General features: G+C 39.9%; 1 protein-coding gene across 2 annotated transcripts in view; it reads right to left on the bottom strand.

Annotated features, from left to right (window-relative positions):
• Nucleotides 1-25,133, bottom strand: part of pcdh11 (protocadherin 11) — a 139,056-nt gene that overhangs the window by 49,187 nt on the left and 64,736 nt on the right. Inside the window, exon 5 of one of the 2 annotated variants that reach the window (XM_086221700.1) lies at nt 3,972-4,007. The exons of the other annotated variant lie outside the window; for it this stretch is intronic. Within the exon in view, the coding sequence (XP_086077826.1) occupies nt 3,972-4,007 (36 nt within the window). The remainder of the gene's footprint in view (nt 1-3,971; nt 4,008-25,133) is intronic. 2 annotated transcript variants of the gene reach the window in all.

Genomic DNA, 25,133 nt, shown 5'->3' on the forward strand with positions numbered 1-25,133 from the left:
GTATTTTAGTTATTCCTCCTGAAAACAAACCAGTTATAATCGTTCATAGCGTGAGACACACCGGGTAATCTCTGCTACTGGTTGGATTCTTTTTTTTCGTCTCTCTGTGTTTTATATCTTTTATTTGGGGTTTAACAAAGAGGAACAGAAAAACAAGGAGACTGTAGGTTTGATTTGGTATTGAGGTAACGCTGGTGAAACTGAGCACTGTCACAGGGATTATACTGTGGTGTGAATTCATGTCCTCACATGATTCCTTAAGTAACATCGTAATGCATCACGCCATATAGCAACATAAAACACATAAAATGTAATTACACCCTCAGCTTCGGTTATTGCTGTGAATTTTATTCATCCCATGATTCAAACCGATAAGAGATTTTATTTCAAGAGCAAATACAACCGGGGCACGAGTGACTATCTTGATTTTCTTCATTGCTATAGCAACTAAAAGTAATAATCAAGTTCTGAATTAAAAACATCATTAACACATGCTCCTTTAAGCTCAGGAGGAGGCAATGTCTCTGTGCAAACATATTTTTCCTCAGCCAATATGGTGCATGGATAAAGCACTTATTGTTCTTTGATAAGACTAAATAAGGCTCGGAAAATACAATCTGCAGAGAGTTCTATCTGGCACTAATAAAGGACAGCCTGCCAAAAAAATGGAGAGCACAAAAAGCTCAATTTAAAAACTATCAGAGAGGGTTGACTAACCCAAATCTGCACGATTAACACCCTGAAAGCACAACTAAATGTTTTTCATATTGAAACATCTAGCTAAATATTCTATTTATTTGATTCATCTGGATCCCGAGGCCACCCGTCACTCTGTGTGTGTGCGTGTGTGCGCGTGTGTGAGCTAGTTAGGGAGAGATGGATGAGAAATAATGAGAAGAAAAAGGGCACACAAGCAAAGAAACAAACAGAAGCTTTCAACTCCTGTGTTGAAAAAAAAACCACACCTAAAAACAAAAGTTTTTTTTTTTGTATTGTTTTGTTTTGGTTTTTAACACTGTTGCTTCCATTGAGACAAAAAAAAAGGAGAGCAAGATTGATATCTGCACTTAGTCTGCACTGATGTGTGATAAAAACAGATGATGGAGATGTCCTTGTTTTTACTGGTGTGTCATGTGTTCTAACACAAACGATAAGGTATATTTTCTAAATTCTGTACAGAGTATCCCCCCCCCCCCCCCGGTCTCTGCTCATGGTTATATTCATTTTCCAAGACAGAGAGGAGATGAATACCTTGTTGGCTAAATCACATAGTACTATATGCCTTGTATCCCAGCGCTTTCAAGTTGTCTAAACATCTACTTGTTCTCAAAAACAGCTTTGGCAGCAGTTTCTCAAATTACTGGAGGATGCACGCAAAAGCAAAGCCCAGGTTCCAGCAAAAGAAAGAGCCCACTTACAGAAGGTTGGCAGCTCTACAAAAAGCATGTTTCCTCTCCAAATGGTTCTAATTATTGGAAACTTGGTCCAACAATGGCATCCAGAATCTATTAAAACAAACAGCTGTCTGTGACAATTAGGACATAATCATTTTGCATGAGGGAGTGTCTTCAAACACATTCAAGTTGGTGCCAGATGTTAAAAAAGAAAACCTAATCTGATTTCACAATGTACGCATCATATTAATTACAATTAAATGTCATTAACGGGGCTTCAATAAATACACGTTTTACCGTCAGTGGCCATGAATCACGTGAATAAAACATTAATGCTAAAAGACAAACATTACAAACAAAAACAAACATTCACAGAGGAGTCAAGGTGAGTGTTTTACTAAGCGTTATCACTTATTTAAAGAAGCTGCCAGAAATCCATAAAGCAAAGACAAGCTGCGGTAAGAGATATCAAGACCAAACAAAGCCTGTTCAGCCAGATAAAACACTGCCTTGAGAAGTATGTACACAGAGATAAAATGAACAGGAGAGCATGAATGCCAAGTTCTACCATAGAACAAGCCAGCCAATCCAAAACCCTCCCTCTGGTAACCACCCAGACAATAAGCAGATGGGGCTGGATCTACGGGTTACCGGATTAGGAGTCCCTTATATTTAGATGTAGAGGAGGGGATGCTGAGAGGCTCTCACCTTGTCCTTTTGGTTGGCTGTTCAGTTTTTGGAGTTTTTTGTCCCCCCCCCCACCCCCATACACACTCTCTCAAAAAAAAAAAAAAAAAGCAAGGAAGTAAAACGCTGCACAGAGAGGACTTGGCTGACAACCACCTCACTTTGAGTGATAAACAGAGACCACTTAGGAGTGAATCAGAGGGGCCTGGCTCTGCCGTTCCAGATAAGGATCAGCTCGCGGGCACACCTAGACCTGCATAAATCTGTTCGCAGAAGATGGTGATTTGTCATGTTGTACATGTCTTATGCGTAGAAAGAAAGAAAGAAAGAAAGAAAGGCAAAAACAACAAAGCTACGGCGAGGTACTTATTGAGAATAGAAACTGTCCCGATATGTCCCTGTTGCACACGTCTGACTGATGTCAAACAAACAAACAAAAAAATCCTATTTTACTTTGAGGGCTTTTCTTCTCTTCTTGTACAAGCTGTTCCAGCACAGACTATTCTGTGTGCAGTGATGTGCTACTGTGTGTGAAATGGTCAGTTAACGGGAACATTGAAGAAGGAGGTGATTTCTTGCATGTGAGGTGAGAGATTAGTGGGTGATTTTTTGACAAATCAAATGAAATTCCATTTGAGTCACCTTATTATGATGTGGGACTATGGCAACATTAATAATTTCCTGCAGCACAAGCAGAGACACATTTTACGCTCTGCTCTCATCGAGCACCAAGGACTGTGTGATCTCATGACGCTCTTACAAAACATGAAATTCAAATGAGGGATCTATAGCTTTATTATAAATCTATGTAATTAAGTCCATTTGAAACAATATTTCAAGTTTTGTTTTTTTGTTTTTTTGAATGAATGAAACGGGATAGAATGCAGAAAAGTGGGTGTATCCGGAGTGTGACTGACAGGACATTATAGCGGCGTCCATCAGGGATCAATTCCTCAACACGAATACATTTGAGCCAGCGGGGCTATAACTGCGGTATTATGGGATCATATGCTGCTTTTGGGCCGGCAAAGACTCAACCATGTGCCGTTTTTGCTACCTAGGTAATTTATTTTAGCTCGTAGACATGCATGCTGCTAAATTTGATTGACAGGTGGATGTAATAAATGTGTCATGAATTGAATTTCAATCAATAATGTATATAATATGAAGTTGTTTTTTGTTTTTTAAATATAGAATCAAGTGACCAAGAATCTGGACTAAAAGGTTTAAAAGGCATTTATTTTCTATTAAATTTCAATACTACTGGAAGACCATGAGAGTAAGTTTCCAAAGCTAATTCACGGAGTTTATGCAGTTGTGTAAATTCTCTATTTGCAACATTTTCTACTACATTTGTACCTCTGAGCTGAATGTTGCTGCTAAGAGTGCTCTGACAGCCCTCTTCTAATAAAGCAAGACTAGTAAACTGAATATGCCTACGTGTGTAGGCATGAAATGCAATATTAGAATAGTAACTGATAATATTAGAAAGGCAAATGATGGTATGAGGTTAGGTGTTGCAGCCTATTTGCATTTCATGTTAAAGGTTTTTCACAAGGAAATGTGAAAAGCCCATTTGCTGCATTCTCTGCACCTCAGCACAACTACAAAGCTTTACAAGAGAAAGAAAGATTTGTTATGTTTTACTGCCTGCTATGCTGAATTTCCTCTGTTGCAATAAAACAGAGAGAAACAATATTGTTTCATCCATATTAAGTAAACATATAGTTAACATTTCTGTATATGATTGATATTTGAGAGCAAGGGGAATCAATTAATCATTCGCTGTCATTAAATGGTTCTTTTGGCTTGACGGATGTTACTCGATGCTTATAGAAGCGCACATGCAAAGAAAGCAGAGAGGAGAGAGGAGAGATATATATGACTTACATTCACAGAGGTTATCTTGCCGAGCTGACAGGCCTCCTGCAAGGACAGAAGAACAGTCATTTCAGATCACTGTCTGCCTGCGTCTGACAGGAAATTTACAATGGAAATGAACATTTTGAGCCAACAAAGGAAACTGCACTGGGAACTTTCCAGTTTTCTTCGAGTCAGTCAGTTCACAATTGACAACCTCAAAGATTTGGAGCTTTGAAGTCTTTTTTTTTTTTTTTCCAAGTCAGAATTGAGGTTTAGGATACATATTGATTTCTTACTCGTTTGTAAAGCACATTTCTGAGCTCGGTTAGCAAGCCGATAAACTACCCTGTGGAGAACACGCCCTCCCTCCCCCTGAAATGTAAAGAACAGGGCACACCTGATATCCTGACATCACATGCTATACAGCTGACACTTTGATGAAGATGTTTTCTCTACACGTCAGGCGGGAAAGTGATCGGAATATCAAATGAAGCATCAAAAATTAACAATACACACCGACAAGCTTCTAAATTGGGAACAAAAGACACCCGCAAGCCTGCAAAATAGCATCCTCTCTCTGGGGACTGAGATAACTCACAGAGAGATAAGAGTATTTAATTTTTAATCACCGATTTTGTTTTCTTTGTACTGTGTATAATAATCTGAGTACATGACTTGATTTGCAAAGAAAATAGAAGAAATCTGGCAGTGAAGATCCATTTAGACAGGGGAGAATCAGACAGGACTACTGGGGTGGAACAGTAAAACAATGAACAGGAAACAAGTTCATGTCAACAGATTATCCTGCCATAATTGTTCACCGAGGGAGGCTGCTACTGAATGAGCAATAGAGCAGTTCACCCTAAACTACTCATCAGTAGCAAAGCGGAGTGTTGTGGTGGACAACTACAAAGTAAAGTCTCCCAACTTTGGATAAGAATCTGCATAATTGACTAGGATGCTTTGTAAATTATTAGAGATGTAGATATGTAGCAACAAGCCAACAGCAAAACGTACCTTCTTTGAGAGAGTGTATTTGACATTTGAATAACTATACTTGTACTTGGTTGAATTTAGGGCTTTGAAGTCACATGTCCAAAATGTCAGTACATTTACACGATGTAAGAAAAAGCAGATTTAGTGTGTCAGTGAGACTAAAACTGGACTTTAGAAATACATCTAAACATGTTCGTTTGACTGGACTTGTATTTTTCAAACACACAGCGATGTTAAGTATCAAAATTCACTCGGTTCATAATCAGCAGAGCTGTTCTGGGCAGGTTCTGTAAGTCCAACAATGATTAGTCAAGGGACTAACATGGCAGGTGAAGCCATGAACAGCAGGAGCAACACCTGGAGCTACACAGAGACCAACTGCTATTGTCTCAGCTTAGCCTGGTCATTCTATAAGTTTAAGTCCGATTCAACACAGTAGCCATTTACAAACTGGAATAAAGTCGAACAGTGATCAGTTCTAAGAAGGCATACCGCCACCTTCCTTTCCGGAGGTGGATATACTTATGTGGAGACATTTGATGGGACTGTAGTGGTCCATTCAAATGGCCTAATCGAGCTATGAAGACACGCACCACCTACTTTTATGACGAGCTCCTCCTTGCAGGTTTATGATAACAATGAAACCCTTCCAAGTGTCCCCTCCGACCCCTCCACGAGTACCACTGTTGCCTTTGCTGTTGTGTGTCCCATGAAGGCTAACACCAGTGCTCATAATCACGCAGAGAACCAAAGAGGTTCCTTTGGAATAGTTGTATATTATACATGCTTTTGCTGTAATTTTGCCAGCATTGCTGCTTCTTTAACCATCCTGCTGAGCCCTAAAGGTTCCTTTTGTACGGGATGAGAAGTTGCTTTTGAAAACCTTGAAGCATTATGTTGAATAACGCACCTGTGCTTGCAGCTCACTTTTTTTTTTAACAGTTAGCTGCAGGTGCTAGTACCGGTGAAGCTAAATTGCTCACCAGTAAGATGTTCATAGGGTGAAGATCCTTTGTGCTATTTTTTGAGGAAAAACTGAGTGCTTGTCTTTGAACTGAGACTTTGTGATGCATATGATTCCTAATAATTCCACTTTCATTGTCATTAATAACACAAGAGCTTCCAACCAGCCACAGATGTGGTTGAACTTGTTCTTGCAGGGGTACAACCTGCATAATTTGTCATATTTTATGGTGTTCTCTGTCACATATCCGCTCTTGGTTATGATGGCGTCACAGGATGATAATTATTTTGGGGGGTTCGGGTGAAGGTGTAATTGGTTTTGCAGGTACCTTGGGTCTCACTTGTAATCACCTGTGATTATACTAAAGTTTTCAAGTCTTGACAAGCCCCTCACTCTGCCTCCGTTGCAGCCAAACTGGCAGGAACGCGGCTAGCTTACACTCCATTTTTCCCCTTGATTGTTTCAATAAATATTATTCCAAACTAAGTGTGGGTATTTGTGTTCTCATTATGTTGCTTCCCCATGATCCAGGGTCATAACGATCTCTGTGTGTGTTTGTGTGTGGTTTTCTGAGCCTGCTCACATTTGTCTGGCAGGCCTGTTTGACGAGTTGCTCATTTGCATCTACTGACTGGTCATTTAAAGCAGGACTTTATTTGAGGCATCAGGCAGTTGTGTTTCTTCACCGAGTAATGTTTTATTCAACATCTCGTGACACACACTTCACGTTAGAGACCTTGCCAACCAATTAAATATATGATAATGTACACGGGGGATCTGAGGAGGTCACCTAAGGTTTACACATTCAAAATAAGACATTCAAAATAGTAGTACGTCTGCTTGCTTGTAGCCGTGTGCGACTTTTGTCTTTTTTCTGTTTTTTTCTCCTTCAGTGAAGGATCGGTCAGTGACCTTCTATCCAAGTACGCCTCTCAAACTAAAGGTTTCAAAGCACCCACATGTAAGCCTGCAAGAGAGCAACGCTTAAGATAAGTATTGCATTTGTTGGTGAACCACATCAAAGTACAGAGAGATGTCTTTGTGAGCAAAGGCAGTGGAGCTTTGATCACCCCAGGCACTCTGATCATTAAAATATTTTATAAATAATTGATTAAAACACCAGACCTTATTGTGCTCGTTTTCTCTATCCAAATGTATCCCTTTTTTTTCCAGTGATACAATAGATGAATGTAGGTAAGGGTGACGGGACTATATGCATGCATGCCCACACACACACACACACACACACACACACACCTACACACACACACACCTACACACACACACACACACACACACCTACACACCTACAAAGGCTAATTCATTAAGTACTATTAAACAATCTAGTGAGATCAAATATAACAGTTCTGCCATCAATTTTTCCTTTACCAAGATAATGAAAAGGCATAGCACTTTGAGTTGTCATTGCCTTCACCCATCACACACACACACACACACACACACACACACACACACACACACACACACACACACACACACACACACACACACACACACACACAGACTTGAGGCCTTTACACACTGAGTCAATATTTTTTATGCATTTTTGTTAATATGGCAACCGTATTAATTGCATAACTGTCGTGCACAGAAACCTCACACAACCTTGAGTTGACTGCATTTCATTATTCTATTTGTGTCATATTTGGCATTGAAGAACATTCCTGCCCTGTCTGTGTTCTTGCAGGTGTGAAGTTGCTGCATCACTTTTCTGAGCTGCATCAACTAGAATAGAACAAAACAAGGCAAATTACTGACAGGCTACATACAAGCAGCCATTTGAGTCAACTAGCAACTGCATTAATTAACCCTTCCAGGGAGTAGCGTTACCCACTAGAGTGCTTGAGACTGCATGAATGAATGAATGACACGAGCAAGAAGCTGTCATTTACCAGTCTGGAAAACAACATGACATCTCCACACACTCCAACTTAAATAATTACCATCAGAATTATTTCCTATCTTTCAACAAAAACTTCGTTAAAAGCACAATTCATGATAGATTTATTCATACTGACAGCATGAATTGTCTTGTATTAGCAGTGACCATGTGGCTACAGTTGATAAAATGCTCGAAAGTAAACATAGGCTATAGAAATATCAACGTATGTCTTGTGTAAAGCACTAAATAAATAAATAAATTACTGACTCCACCAGACTACAGCACAGACTTCCCATATGAAGTGTCGACAGGTTGAAGTGCGGCACCATCGCCTCCTCTCCCGTGAGCGTCTCAGGTTATGGGATGGCAAGTTGGCACAGCGTTAGAGAGACTGTCTAATAATCAAAAGGCAAAGACAGAAGCTCGGTAATTCCAGCTGTGCGCATATAGGTGACTGGAGGGTAGATCGTTTTCTATGCTGGAGACCAAGCCTGGAGTGGGTGAAAGAAATGAGTCCACTGCGTGCCTGTCAGCAATAATGAGAAAAGACCCCACTTCATATCACTTTAGGAACATAAGAGATTGCCATATATTATAGACATAAAGGAAATGTTCAAGCATGAATGACTAAGATGAACTTACATTACAACTTTGCAAATCGAATTTCTTTTTAACACAATATTTTGATATAAATTTTGTCTCTCTTTTTATTCCTCTTGTCTCTGATAACTACTGCACGTGAGGCCAAACAGTTAACTTTAAGCACATTGCTAATGAAACCGCTGGGTTTGCGGGGTCTTGTTATTCCAATTTCTTTTATGAGACTTCCTCCTGACCTCTGTAAGTACATGACAAAGAGGTCCGTCTACCAGATCATTAAGGAATAACAATCAACTTCATATTCCGTCATCGTCTCATTTGTAGCAATTACTACAGGTTGTCTCAAAAGGATTTGCTGGCTTCCGCCAATTTGACTATCAAATAAAATACAGAACCTCATGTCTAAACTTATTTGTCCTGGAAGATATGCCTGACCTCTGCAAAGATTCAGCCAAAAGAACCCAGACACCTAAAAGCTTTGCTGAGCTCAGTGAAGCGCTAAGTTCAAACTAAAACAAAATGGCTCATCAAACTGGCTCGCTGCAGGTTTGTGAAAATAATTTTTTAGAGTGTATGATGTGATAACTTCAAGCTACACTGAAAGCCTTAAAACCTCTCCTCCCTGGGGTCCTCATGCTCCTAATAGTTTAACACTAATGAGATCTGCTGCTCCTGTCTCTACAGCCTCCCACATAACAGTTTATTTCATAGTGTAAATACCTTTGAAGGTGGGGAGAAGTGGAGAGTGAGAAAAAAGAGACGGTAAGCTTGCTAGCTATAACCACAATCTTTAAAAGGTGCCAAAGCTTGCTCTTGTATATTTTCACATTTTCTCAGACTCAGGGTTCACTGGTGAGGCTCACAACCGTGTGCTGCTTTTTGATTCAACTAGTCTCTCAGCAATCTTTGAAAGTAACGGTCAAGCAGGACTTGTCAGGACTGCTCAGAATTTTAGAAATCTCAAGAGCCATACACCAGCTTGAGCAGTGGTCTTTTTTTTTTTAAGAAAGAGAGGGAAAAGCCTATTCCCCTCTCTCACATGGTTATTCCCTCAGATGAGACTGATGCGGTTATCAGTAATGACAAGCAAACACGTGCACACGCTCATGCATGGTGTTGACAATGTAGTTCTGTTAATCTAATTGTGTTTGAAGTTACAGTACAAAGGAACTCGTCGTACGTCCACGAGCTGAGACAGGTGAGTAAGAGAAGCACCCGAACAAAAAAAGAGCCACAGGAAGGTCCAGCGAAACCTCACAATTAAATATTATATTGCGAGTTAGACAAAGCGCAGGAGTCTTTTATTTGTAAGGTTAGTGTATCATGAAGTCACTGAAGGGCAACAAATAAAATAGCATTCGCAAGGAACTGTGATAAAGAAATACGGAATAAAAAAAGTTATTTTTTCCCCCTACAAAGAATCACCGTTCAACAAACGTCAACAGTTGACTGAGTAGTTTAAATCTTGCTTGATCACTGAAATTAATTAAGCACCATATCAAGGTTGATATTTTTATTGTTAAGATGATTCAATAAAAACAAGTGTGACAATCCTATTTTTGCATGCTCATATTTACTGTGCTGCTGCTGCAGCAAGGTTTCCACATTTATTTAATTAGAATATTTGTACCACTTTGATTTTTTTAATCCTCCTCGTTGTTTTTATGTGTGCTTTGTTTTTAATGAGTTACGCTTATTCAACACAAACAACACGATATTCCTCGTCAGCTTTATATATATATCTAGCTATATATATAGATATATATATAGATAGATATTACCCTTTTGCGATGTGCAGCTTTTAAATGAAATTTCTATAAGAAATTGGTTTCATTTTAAGACTATTCTTCAATTACTACAACAATCTAAAGAGCAGTTTTTCATGGTTTCTGCATGACATGGATGATACAGTAATCAATAATACCCACAGAAGAGAATTTGGACATGTAATCCATACGTGCACGCTTCCATGTCTCAGCCAAGACGCAGAGTTCAAGTTGCCATCCCTTCTGGCCACCACAGCATGTCTTAGACAGTGTGATAAAACTGTTGCAAACAAAACACCTCCTCATCAAAAGGGGGCTAATAAAGTCTTCAATATACTTAAGTGTAGACTTAGATAAATAGAATCCCTATTTCCCTCTGCATTGGTGTTGTCCAAAGTGTATTGATGTACTTATTGACATTCAATAAAGGGAAACCCTCTCAGCAAACCACACAGAGTGGTATAAATCCTGTACACTTGAGCTCCGAGGAGCAACTTTCCTTTAACACAATTACTCGACAGCAATAATGCCACAGTGTGTTCAAGCCAATTTTGATTTACAAGTGGACAACATGTTGCCTTTTCATCAGCTTATTATTATTAAGTGGTCTGTATATGTGTGATTCCCTGGACAATCTCGCTCTTGCTTCACTCTTAGTGAGGTATTGATCCTCCCATTCTTCCCCCTCCTGATTTCATTAGGCTAGCTGCTGTTAATTACTCCACACTCTAACCTTTTGCTGTTTCATTTGGACCGACAAATTGGGTGAATTAAAAAGGGGAGGTGGAAAGAGGAAAGGAAATCCAGAGAAAAAAAAGCTCCCTACAGCAGCAACACGCGCACACACACACACACACACGCGCACACCAAACCCCCTCGTCCTCCCACCCTTTCTTTGTGGCGCTTGTGTCAGAATCCCAAGTGGCGTAATAATTAAAAAAGTTCATCAATGTTCTCTTTGCTCACCAAATTATGCAGAGGCAGGCTACTCCAGTAATTGTAGCAGAGGATTCATTTACGAAAACCATACCAGCTAGATCTGGTATAGCTGTCAGGGGAATTGGAGAATTATGCCTTTTTGCTCGTCTTTGTCTGTAAAAGGTTCTCATCTTCGAGCGGTCTTATCATTAAAACATTTTTATTCATTTATGCTTCTTTTTTACAAAAAAAATATTTACAAGGATCATGCAACAGACATGCCTAACTTCTAAATTCCATTTTACACTGATTTAAAATGCAGCATCCCTTTTCCACTGACACACCAATTTGTCTTCTTAGAGAAGGTATTAAAAGAATATGATATGACACATAGCTGCAAAGTTATAATTAGGCTTCATTTAATACCTTATGTCATGAGATTACATGCACGGTGCATGGCATCCACAGAATACTTTAATCGCAGAGGATGTAATTGATTAACCATATGAGGCTGGGATGCAGATGACGAGGATGATGCTCTAAATTTATGTTAAATCAATACAGTCACTTCCTACACATCCAAGAATTATTGACAGAAATGACGATCAACTGTAATTTCGGACTTAAAAGGCACGGGATCATTTTGTGACGTGGTGGGTAGTGGAGCGTTTGCGTGCACGAGGAAGAGCATCTTAACCGCAATGACTACATGAAGTAATCACCTGCTTTTAAAGTGGAACAGCGTTTCAACATGGCTACATTACCGACTGAGTAAGTGACATTCATTGGATCTAGATCCCATATGAGAGATGCCCTTTCCTCAAGGTTGAGTACATTCTTACTAAAAAGATTCAACATGATGCCACAGCCATTCAGAGTACTCCCTTTGGCTGAGATAATAACTTCATCATAATTAGCTTTTAGTGCTCAGGAGTGTTGAATTGTCAGTTGCAGTGGGATCTGGGCTGATTTATTGCTTGATTTAATTACGTATCAAAATTCAATTAGACGTGCTTTCAACCAAATTCAAAGTGAGTTTTGTCAAGCTGTCCCTTGAAATCAGGCCTGGCTTGAAGGACATCCCTCATAATGCACCTAACTTCATAATTATCCCTTACCAAAAATTCATTAATGTGCTAAAAGATGAAGACATTATATATATATATATATATATATATATATAAATGCCAGTTTGCTTTTCTTTTTTTTTACCCCTCCATGTCACATTTCAACTGACATCAAACGGCATCCGATAGTATGAAACAGACATTCAGTACTGATCTGAAGAGGGTTGCAGGTACTTTACCAAGTGACGATACATGACAAAATGCACTTTGAGGTTGACTACGGCTCAGGAAAGTCTGGCTTCCTTACCCACATCACTCACTGCCTGCTCACCCCCTTTTGCTCCAAACTACACAAGGAAAAAAAAAAAAAAAAAAGAGAGGGGAGCTGTTTTGAATAAGTGTCACACCAGCCTCCGAGAGCTACATTGATCTTTACTACTATGCAAATTCAGCATGTCATGGTATCTTTGCTAAGAAGCCAAGGAAAGGAAAGGAACATTTCAGCCGGAGGTCTCTGACTCAAGTGTAGTCCTTTACTAGTATTGTAAATACACTCATTGACAATTTTATTAGGTACACTTCACCGTGTAGGACCTCTCTCTGACCCTCAGAACTACCTCAGTCTTTCTTTTTTGACACATTGATCCCACAAAGGGAGATGTTCCTTCGGGATTTTGATGTGATAGGACATGTGATTTTTTTCCTTCCCAATAGCACAAATGCTGTGAAGATCTCACTTCACCTCAAGCCTGGAGTGTTTTATTAGAGTGTGATCTTGGTACTCCAGCACCTGATCAGCAGCAAAGTTGTAGAGGTACAAATACCAATACCATGCGCGACTGGTAAACAAATGATATTTTTCTATATATTTCTCATGATATCAAAAAGCAGTTTTATAGATTTTGTAAAAACGTTTTTTACAGGAATCATACATTTAGCCCAGGAACAATGACTTAAGCTGTTTTAGAATCTTCTCTTTTTCTTTGTGTCAAGCTGTGCAAACCCCGGAACACAGCTGAGCAGATGTTTGAGAAGAAAAGTCGACGCAGAGAAGCGATTTGACAGCTGGTGATGCATTCCACTGGTTTCATGTGACACATCAACCCCACAGGTTAAAAAGATGCAAGCGTTCGGGTGAATTGGTGTGACGCATTGCTACACAAGCTTATCATTTGTTCGATATTCCGCCGATATCGTGTCAAATTAAGTAAGAACACGGAGGGCAATTTGATCAGTGCAGTGCCACCCAGTGCTGATTTTAACAACTGCAACTGATACTGGCGCTTCTGATATTTATTCAGCGCAGGAATGTCTGAGCTGACGGGGGGAATTTAGGAATGATGTGAAGACTTGAGACATCACAAAAGCATCCACCCGGTAGCCTCGACTCTTCTCTTTTATGATGAAAGCTTTGTTTGGCTTTAGCTGCCACATTAAACCATGCAAACATACTGTATAGAGACATATCAGGACCGTCTTGTTCCAAAAATGATAAAAGACCTAATTTCCTGTTTTGCTCTTACTGAAAAAAATTCAAGTGAGATGACACCAAAAAAAAAAAAAAAAAAATCACTTCTACATCAAATGTGATGCCTAAAATTTACTATTCTATATTAAGCCTCATACTCTGCTTGGTGATTCAGAAGCTAAGGGTATCTGTTGGTTAGATGCTGCCGCTGCCAAAGGAGGACAGCGAGGAAGAAAACAGCATTTTTCTACAGTTCAACAGTGCCCTCAAACACTGCTACAGTAAACTGTTACTTCCATGTTGTCAAGCACTCTTAACTCTTCCTGCAACTTTTCCCCGCAAGGTTAGCCACCAGTGATAGCAGGGAGAAATGTAGTTTTAATATCCACACAACTACAATTTGTCATCTTAAGGAGGATTTAACTTTTATTTCTTTTTTACTACGCCAAGCAAAGGTCGTCACTCTTGGCATTATGCTTGGAAAAACGCTTAAGAAATCTGCTGTGGTTTTAAGATGAAGGAATGCTTGCTGCTTGGCCTTAATTCTGCTGAGAAAATATCCTGCACCACATCACAATGATAACTGTAACACCACCCTGTGATTGTAATACCAGGAGTCACACAACCGTGGAGCATTGTCCCAGGGACTGGTTTCACTTCTAAGTACAGCTTGCATCAGAATTCCCTAAAAATGTTGCAGTATTAGAAAATGTACCGTTTAAAAAAAGTAGACTGGGATTGCAGGTGAAGCCAGCGTGGATGTGGCTTAATCCTGCCTCTCATGGCCAGAAGGAGGCGATGATCACTTACAAAAACAGAGAAGAAGAAGACGTACTGCATTTAAGAACCCTGGCTTTGATTGGATTTGGTATAAATGCAAAATCCATGTGAACGTGAATTTGCGGCTCACTTCTGGCATGACGCTACTACACGTGTAACGCTGAACTTTCAAACTCTGACACAAGCCATCAGCATTGAAGCAGTGCTCTCGCACCATTCAGACAGCGCTTGGAGATAGTATTCAACGCATCACCATCACTGCCCTCCATGCTGCTTGCTATGATACTGTTTATCCTGGTTTCTGGTGCATTCATAGTGCTGCTCATCTCCTAATTTGAAATACCGTGTTGTGTGGAATATCAAAATAAATGAATAAAGCAAGATGATAAATCAAAATTTTCAAATATACCCAGTGATCAGTATCAGCAGATAAAGTAATCATTGAAGCGCCCATTAAAAATGGGCCCACTTGGTTTCTTGATGTATGAATTTATGGTCTCACTTGCTCGTTTCGATTATTCTTCAATATATCATGATGTTTATTTTCTAAATTATGATGGGTGGCTCTGAGTTTCTGCACCTACAGTACTTTCTATTTGACAAGTTCCTACCCCAGCCAAATCGGGATAGAGGCACTCAACTTCTGGTCTAAATATGCTGCATCTCTGATTGCAAATAGTCAAGATGCTGACGGCCAAAATACCAAACTTGACTGTGACATCACGCTGGTTGGCCATGTGTTTAATACAGTCTAAGGAAAAGAGGACGCAGAGTGTGGATGTTGGTGACACATGCTTGGAACCTAGCTGGACAGTAAATGAACCTCTCAGCTCTGTCTGCTCATCCTGTCTGGATGAACAGTGAGTCACATGTCTTGACTCAGTGTGCGGAGGAGTGAGTGAGTGCATTGACAGGGAGGTGCACATAATAAAGTGGCCACTAAGTGTACTGCCAAAGCGGAAACATTCTGGAAGAAGAGAATAGAAAGCCCTTTGATGTGTCAAACCTTCACTTTACCAAGATTTTTCTAGTAATGGCAATTGTTCGTCCGTTTGATCTCCGTCCCATTGAAATGCCTGACAGTTTTCCTCACCGAGACTGGCAGATGCATTGTCCATAGATTGTGATGTGCAATGGCAAACTGTATCACAAGCTCATATTTGAAGAAAAGAAGCCAGAATAATTGTCATTCACTGACAAATATGAGACACAATGATGACACCGATTAATGATTCTCAGAACATTTATGGAAATGATCTCCTCAAAATTGGAAAAAAAAAAACAACCCAAAAAACAACTGCTTTGGACTCCAATTTTAAAACACACAATTGATACCCAAGCGTATGGTTGCGCTAATGTCATTCAGTTAATTTCGTCCGAGAGGAAAAATATATTTGCTGTCATTCTTCACATATCACTGCAAGCATAGGGATTTCATAAAGAAACTTGTGAAATATTAACATTCCAAACGACGATGGCCTTGTTATAAATTTCAATGAGAACCCCAGAACAAGAAGTGATGATACGTTATTAATGTCTCTAAGAATAACAGCCTTCTCTCCACTGAAGAGTCTCACTTCAAAAAGGGTGTTTTTTGATTCTCAGTCTTGGTATTATATGGCTTCACTGCTGCTCAGTTGTCTTAAAAGGACTATTTTTTTTTTTTTTCCCAGACGTGTGTGTCTATTTACTGAAAGGCAAAAAAATGCTATCATTGCAACCCAGAATTATTCATTCGATTAACACTGGATCAATTAATCATTATTTTTCCTTCACTTAAAAAGACCGGGGGGGGGGGGGGTATTGCACAGTCGTATGAAGGGAATATTTCAAAGACATTACGCTCCTCTTTGTATTTCTCACATATCATATGTTAAATTGAAAATGTTATGAATTATCCGGTTTATCAAAAAAGAAGTAATATCAGTTATACTTACATATTTCTGTCTTTTGCGCATTTTATTTTGAAGTAATTTGCTCTCTACTGTAGGTATAACAACTTTGAACGCAGCAGTTTTGGAAAGGCCTGTCACACCCTATAAATCAAAAACTTCTCCACATTAAATAAGTATACAAGTAAAACAAATTATCGTAGACTACTGCATGTAAAGACATTAAAACTGAATTTGGAATGTAATTAATGAACATTGTACAACTACTACTCTGACTATAGAACTGCTAGAGATAAAATATGAACAGTCAAGATGCTTAATATTCAGGAGGAGACACTACTTTAAGACCAATGCCAACTTCATAAATATTTTCACAGGTAAACTAGAGGAATGTGAAAGCCAAGTAACATGATTGCATCTTCAGTTGCAGCAAATCCTCTGCAAGTCTGCATAAACTCTCTATATACACGAGCTACACGCTTTAGGAGTTTAGGATTTCTAAGGCGAGGCTGTACTTTTAATGTAAATCAGGATGGAAAGAGGACATACTCAATAAGTTCTGAAGCAGATCTGAATCACCGAGCAGAGACGTATTTTTTTTTCTTTCTTTTCTTTTTGCTTTCATTAACATTTCAACACAGGACATTAAAACTGATGGAATGTTCAAGTGACAGTGAGCGACATCACATCCGGAGTGGCACGAGCTGTTGTACTGTTTGTTGTGTTTCACTCACAATTCTCACTCTGTAGCTATCAAAGCAAAAAGACTGACACTCTGTCCTCAACTGTCCCTTAAACCCTTTCAGCGCAAGTCAAGAACATTGCGGCGCTGGAACACCTCGACGTATGTATGAAAGTGCACAGGCAGAAATGGGAGGACAGAACATTCAGCCTGGTAGTCACAGTGCAATTTAAGAAACAACGAGAATATCTGAACAGCTCATTTAAAACGGATGAATTCATACATAGCACCTCTGCTGTGGCACGCTGCAATGCTATATAAATTCAACATGCTGGCAAAGCATGTCATGGCCATGTGTTTAATACAGTCACCCATCATGCTAGCAAAGCATGTCATGGGTGACATTTCTGACGCCACATACCGATATCACCGCATTGCACTGCGTTCTTGAAATATTTTCAGTCACAAAGCTGTCTCTGCATGTCCCATGTATAAACTAAAAATCACGGGAAATTCTAACAGCAGTTGAGAGCTTCCATTTTTTTTTTTTCCAGATCAGCTGATTTGGCCGCTCTGATGTTTGTGGTGTTTACTAAACACTCGGCTGACATTTCTGTCAATCTAACCTCTATAAATGTTAAAGCACACCGAGTCCTGCCTCTCATTTTCGTATCAAATTATTCCTATTTGTCTCATTTACAACACAGTGTATAGTAAATGTACCTGTCACTCACTTACTGGGTCATGTTGATTTCCATTAAAATGATCAAAACATGTATTAGCGCTTGACAACATTTTCAGTAATTTCTCATGACATGAATCTTGTGTGCACCAGTTAGCAAATCTAATCATAACTTAACACATTTCCATTATCATGACTACCAGTTCTTGTATTATGATGTACTGCAGCTCTGTGTGTGATGTGTCCAAGTGTTGCCATTAGCTAACCCTAGCAGGAGACATTTCTTGACAGCTGTGTGTCGGTACAATCAATGTCAAACACTGTGCGGTGCCATGGGCATATTCAACATTAATGTCTTTATTACATTGCGTGTGTCACATGAAGTCTGTGTAAAGTGTGAATCATTTATGTTGTTCTGCAATTTTAACGTTTAAAGACACTAGTAGCTTTTATTTGTTGTACTGTATAGCTGTGCTTGCTTGTGATAAATAGCACTGGGTGTCATTATGAGATAGAGGAAGCTTGACAGGTTTTTGGGTTGCCTCAGAAAACTTAGTTGAGAGCAGTGATATAAAGAGTACCAGGGAGGCGATAGAAGTACAGTGCACGTGATGAGTCAAATATATTGAGAAGGAATACAGACGATCACGCAAAGGAAGCAGCGCGGCTTTGGTAAAAAATTGATAAGGCACAGATACAAGGTTTCCAGTATCCCCATTTGCTCTGTGCATATCTTCCTCAAATATACTGATGTCAGTTTTCCTGGCAATAGGGGCATTTAGTGCTATTAAAAAGCCACTGAGCTGTCTGTCTTCCCTGGCCTGCCTAACCCTACTGGGGTCCATCACCAAAACAAACCTCACTCCTGGGTAATTCTTGTCCTCCTCTTCCTCCACTGAGCACCAGCCATATTAATATTGTTGCAGCAGGCAAATGCGTGCTCCGGGAGGCTAGTCCCATGTGTTTTTTTCCAACCCTCTTGCTGTTTCTCTGGCCACAGCCAAGTGCATTAACATATGTTCTCACAGCGCACAGTGCTACTCTGCATTGGTAAATGCCTTATTACAGCAAGACCTGCTTGGTGCTCTTCCATTGAATATCCATAAGTAGTAAAACACAGTCATATCTGCCCACTCAGAACAGTAGGGAGGTGTCTCACATGACAGGGGGGCTCCTTAACATTTAGTCCGAGGCCCTCTTTGTCAAATTGATATTCCTCCCACACACACTAATGGCGGGTGGTAATAATGACAAATAAAGGCAATATTGCTGCTGCATGGTACACACTGAGCATAATAAGGTCATCTGCTGCTTTTTCCATCTATATTTATGCCTTTTTAACATGCAGAGTCAAATTCTCTCAGTATGAGTTACATCTCCAAACACTATGCCTGTATAAAATATGCAAAGACAGAGGGTGAGAAAAAATATCCAGTGCAGCATGTTTTTGCCCTGCCAGCTTACATGCAGGTAATCATTTCAAAGATGCAATTTCTTCCCATTATTCCAGTTTTGTTTATATTTCACTTCCATCTGAAATAACATAAGGCATTTCATTATCACGGAAAACAGAACTGGAGTTCACATCAGATTTGGAGAGGCGCTGACCAAGATTAACCAACAAACTGGAAGGAACTTTTCCTGGAAGAGATTGTCATGTGGAAATGATGCAACTTTTCACGTTTACTTAAAAAGAAAGAAAAAGAAAAAAAAACAACATATGGTAATTTAGCAAATAAAACAAATTAGTGAGAGGATTTATCTCTGTCTGACATTCTTGACAAGACATGTTTGCTGGTAATTTCACTCACTTTTGCAGAGGGAATCTTAAAAAAAAAAGAAAAAAAAGATATAACTCCTTCTGTTCATAACTGGATGGCGACGAAATCAATGAAAATACTTGACATATCCCGATACACAAGAATCAGAAATGCTGCTTGAATAGCACCTAAAGTCAAAGGATTTAAGAATAAAGTTGGGGAGCGGACGTCAGACCCACTGGATCTGTAAATACAGGTTTGATTGCTGCTAAATCTATGTACTGATATGACCTCAGCACGGTGGTCAAAGACTGTTCCAGTGTTGTAACGTTTGTGATCTTTGCTCCGACAGTTGTGTCGTGCAGTGTTAATCTGCAGAAAAGAATGTGTACCAAACACTACAGAGAACGTTTCCTATTCTTGTACGAAGAACTGAGGGCTGGCATCTGTGTCATCCCACAGCAGTGCACTGATTTATAACGTTAGGGCGGAAAAATTAGAGGCCAGGATACATCACTGAAATATGAAGGCATTGAATAATACTTTTCTCATGAATAAAATCATTAAAAGAAGCTCTTTTATAACTTAGACCATAACCATGAATCTTGAGCGTGTTATGATTAATGTTTCATCTATAAATCTATAAATTAAAGGTTTTAGATTTTGAGGGTTTTAACTTATATATTTATTTATGTCTTTAGTTCTTTGTTATTTTATTCTGTGTCTGACGGGCCAGATCCCCTGAGGACACAATTTCTGTTCGTGCAAACCTTGGAGATCTATTTCTTAGATAATCTAGTTTGGGCTGCACCATTATGCAAACTAATGAAGCCTTGCATGCTTTGTTTAAGTCATTAAACATGGGAATCTAACGACACAGTTTTCCTTTAACGGTAAACAATTAATAACAACCTGGAGGAAAATCCAAGGGAATTACATGCCTGTCCAATGTTAGAAATGACACACAAAAAAAAATGTAAATGCTGCTTACATAGAATCATTTGGAATGGAATGTGCTGCAGTGCAACTCTCATGACTTTTTTGGGTATTTATCTAAGGTTGCTCTAACTTTTGGTGACATTATCAGTTAAATTGTATTAATTTATGTCACAGGCATCACTCTGGATCATTTCTAGTTTAGCCTTTGCCGTTTTGATAGAGTAATTTCATTATAATTGATTCATTCTTTATGTTGTGACATTTCATAATTCGAATTGATTTTTTTTTTGTAAGAATTTTCAAATTATTCTCAATTTTACTAAATCCTCCTCTTGTCTGAATATTTCATGTACAGTTCCGACAAGAGAACATGATGATGCTGCTCGTGTGAACACCTTCATGTGTCCTGAAGCGGAAACATTCTGCCGGTTTCTGTTTTTATACCCGTGTCCCAGGGCATGCCTAGTGAGAGAAGGTCACATGTTATAATACTGCATTTAAAAAAATGCACTTTAGATAGACTTTTTGCAGCCTTTGTGAAATCCATATCAAGACCAGAGGTATAATCTGTAACATTTTGCCTGCCTTAAAAATAGTCCAAATCATTATGGTGGACTCTGGAAGTTGGTATTATCCACCGGTCAGGCTAAGATGCTTATATATTTCCAATCTGGCAGACCAGGCAGCAGTTCTGGACCACACAATGACTTCCCATTAATAGGTTAGGGAGTGTCAGGAGAGCCCACTCGGAGCAGAGATTTCCATGTGGATAAGGCCTTTGGCACGGGGGTACCTGCCCCCAGCCATCTGCACTGATTTGACAAATGATTCTATATCAAAGGCCTTTGCACTGATTTGGGTGGTAATTGATTGGAAGGGAGGCCTTCAAATCCCTGATTGGTTTAGGTGGATGTAGGGGGGAGATATTCTGTGGCGAGTCAGAGGAAAGGACAGCTAGCAGGAGAGAAAGGGAGTACAGTGCAGGTGATCTGGGAAATACGACTAGAACTCTTTCTGATTTACACTTTAAAAGAATTCCAAATTAAATTTTGGGAGATATACAATTCTAAACTCAGTAACGAGGTGATAATTTTCTTTTATACAGAACGAGCCATGTTGTGTTTTCTGTTTCTTTTTATAAAGCAGCTGTCAGAATATCCAGTTGCACCTGGGAATATAAGACTTACTCATTCAAAAAGAGGAATTCAGTTAGAAATTGAATATTATTGATTTGTTCCACATGGAGGTGTGGTTCGATTTAGCATGGCGTGCTGGTTGAGAGGGAAGCATGGATTAAAGATTTCTTTATCAATCGCTCCTGAATTTTAGATGCCATTAACCCTTGCTGTGGAAATTATGTGACAGGGGAGATCACATCAGTCATTAAGGGCAGCCATTTTTAGTCTCCCCCGAGGGTTACCTTACAGGCAGAGAGCACTGTGACATGAAGGAAAGATTCGCTGAATACTCATTATCTGAGGAATGTAATCTGTTAATAACCTTTATTTTCACTGAAAAAAAAACTTGTGAAAATTGCAATTCAAACATTTCGACACAGACAAACATAGACTATTGTCAATAATCTAACCGACATCTATATGAAAGTTCAAAACTCTGACTAGCAGACCGCAGATATTTCACTTCGTAGTGTTGCTTACACCTTCAGTTTTACAAGGCACATGTGTTTCCCTAGTTGAAGTTGTTGGAACGTTCACATCTGAACTCGTGACTCTCTGAGTAAAAGGAAAAGTGAGGCAGTCTAAGGCACCACTTATTGCCCACTTACAATGCAGTCCTCTCATCTTCTCGCAGACATTTTCGCACTCTGACTGTCACATCAGTAAGACTAATGAACTACATGTGACCGCTACGACCTTGTTCACTAACAAGGACCACGCCAATAAAATGTTTTATTTAGATCGCTGAATGTTCCGGAGGAAAAAAAAGCAATAGGATGAGGGTCATGAAGGGAAGGATGAGGGTCATGAATGGAGGGATGGGGTCAATTGCAATGGGATGAATAGGGGTCAAGTAGAGTATGGAGGAACTTGGGTCAAGACTCATGAGCTCAGCTTCTACATTTCACAAAAACCAATGCATATATGCCCTGGTGCCCTGCTCATTGATGGTTGGAGGAAACAAGCTTAAACTCACATAGACACAGAAGAACATGGTGACCCTGCACTGACAGGACCTGGGACAAGGGGGGTCTGTACCCAGGACCTTTTTACTGCAAGCTGAAAAGGAAGAGAGGGTTCAGGGTCATGAGAACTGAGGGATCCAGTGCTCTCGGTATGCTGTTGTGATCAGTATAATGAGGCACAGGTGGTTGATACAGGTGGTTGAATAAGTGAGGCTGAAGTGATTGGCTGGAAAGAGAAAGTAGCATGATGGCTTTCCTGATCGTTACATCATACGTTTTGAACAAGGTTAACTGTCAGCGACTCCCAACAGTCTCTCGGAACTGAGAGGGTCTCTCGGATGAAAGAATCTACAAGAAGTCATTCAACCCTTCTGGGTATTAATTCCAGCCTATCACGTGCAATTTGAAGACTTCTCTGTCAAATGAACACTGTAAATGTACATTTCCACCTGCAGCATTAAGCACTGTTAGTCCACCCTTTCAAGCTGTCCACGTATTCAAGTTTACCATGCCCATATATACAGGATGTTCTACAGATAAATCTGGAGGCTGCCGTGCTCTAATGCATCTCTGCCTGTGATGTTACGTATATACAGGCCTTTATTGCACAGCAGGCTGCCCGCACCGCATACCTTTTCCCTTTTGACGCAGACATGTGGTGCTTGGTAGTGACAGATGCTGCATAGCACTGGTCCCACAGGTCACAAATGACCTTTCAGGTTGTCTTTTTTTTTCAGTCACAAAGCATTATTTGTTTGACGATGGCCACCAATGCTACCCCAGGCACCCTAATGGAGCCGTGGGTTGTTGCTGCTTGTCTTCTGAGATCACATTTACCTTAAATGAATTATGTGTGTGTATGTGGAAGGGTTTGACTGAGTGAATGTGTGTGTGTGTGTGTGTGTGTGTGTGTGTGTGTGTGTGTGTGTGTGTGTGCACGTGCAAAGATGTGCATCTCCATGTAGAGGAAGATGCCTCACTAACCTCCCATAGTCTGCTTGCTTGATGCCTTTAACTAAGCTTAATTACTGCATGACTAGCCTCTTATTTGGATGCCAAAGGGATTTTCTTTTATTATACAAAATGAATCATCATTAAGACGTGCTTATTCAGTGGCCTTTCCTTAGCTAAAAATGATGCTACACACATTAGTCTAAGCATTTTATCTGTTGCAATCAGTGTGTTTTTGTGTACTACTTGAACATCACAGGATACAGTGTGTGAGCCGGTCGAGTATACTCAACATTTCCTTTGATAGTTGACATGTCACTGGGGAGTTCCTCTTTTTGTTTGGGAAATTAAACAGCAAAATGACATCCTGGCGTTGTACAGCTTCAGTTTACCTTTTCTATTTCTGAGCTGGCAGGATCAGGGTGAAGTCAGCCCCCATACTGTCAGAGGTGCTTGATCCCCACCCCCATCCCTTGCCCTCTCCATCTGTCCCCTAACTAGATTGCACTTTACATGCACTCATGCATGTATACACATTTCTCACACACACGCACACAATACAGACACAAACATGGATTAATTGGCAAACACTGCCCACAGCAAAGAAACTGAGGCCAACTTGTTATTATTTTTGGAAAAAAAGCGTGAGGTTACTATTTGGATGTATGTATTTACAATGTGGTAAGTATGATCCTACTGTCAATATGCAGAAACGCACGCTCTCGTTATTGTTAATGAGAAGCTGTTATTTATGCGGAAGTCTCAGGGAAAAACCTTGTGAAAAACCGACACGATTTCCCCCTCGCCTGAAGCCTGGTGTCAGAAATATGATCTTATCCTCACCTCTTACCCTGACTGCCGTACTGTAATGATGCTCTGAGGTGAGCCCACTCATCAATTATTCACAGAACCCAACATTTTCACTCTTTATCTTCTCACCGGCTAAAGGAGACCATTTAAGGAAAATAGAGGGGAAAATAAAGGGAAGCAAAAAAGAAAAAAAGAATCAGCAGCAGCAAGATGCATGGGGGCTGGATGAGAGAGTTTGCAATAGACTGACAATGCCTACCCTGTGAGTTATAATTGTAGTTTAACAATGTGCGGGCCTCTGGGATTTTCAGTATGCAATATATGAACTTTAGACAAGGATCGCTATGGAAACCAAAAGCCCTGACTGACCTGCCGTGCCCACCCACTCGGACAGCCGTTAATCATCTTTGCTCAGATCCTGGCACTGCAGAATTTGGCCAATGTGTCAAGAAGCAATTATATATACTTAGTACTCGGGCACCCGATCTCCTCCCTCCTCTCTCTTTCCTCGCTCTCACACTCTTAATATAATCACAGAGCAGTCAGTTTAAAAGCCCTCTGTTCATTTCACTATCTTGCGGGGGGATGCACACAATGCAGATGAAGAGGAGTGAAAAAAGACAGGATATTCTATTCTAAGACCCATTATAATCAGAATATTCTTTTCATATAAATCATATCCAGCCATTTACTCACTTACCAGCCTCCTGAGCTGACTGACATACTAAATTAGCCCAGCTGGCCCATTGCATTCGCTGCACATATTGGGTTGGTGCGGATCATAGAGACTAATGTGAGCTGACTAGAGGGAGATTATGTTCCGCTGCTAACAGCTAAAACGTGAATAACACTATCCACAAACCCACGG

This window comes from Aulostomus chinensis, chromosome 13 (assembly GCF_037954235.1).
Source record: "Aulostomus chinensis isolate RoL2024-O1b breed Wild chromosome 13, RoL_Achi_v1.0, whole genome shotgun sequence".
In the NCBI taxonomy this organism is placed as follows: domain Eukaryota; kingdom Metazoa; phylum Chordata; class Actinopteri; order Syngnathiformes; family Aulostomidae; genus Aulostomus; species Aulostomus chinensis.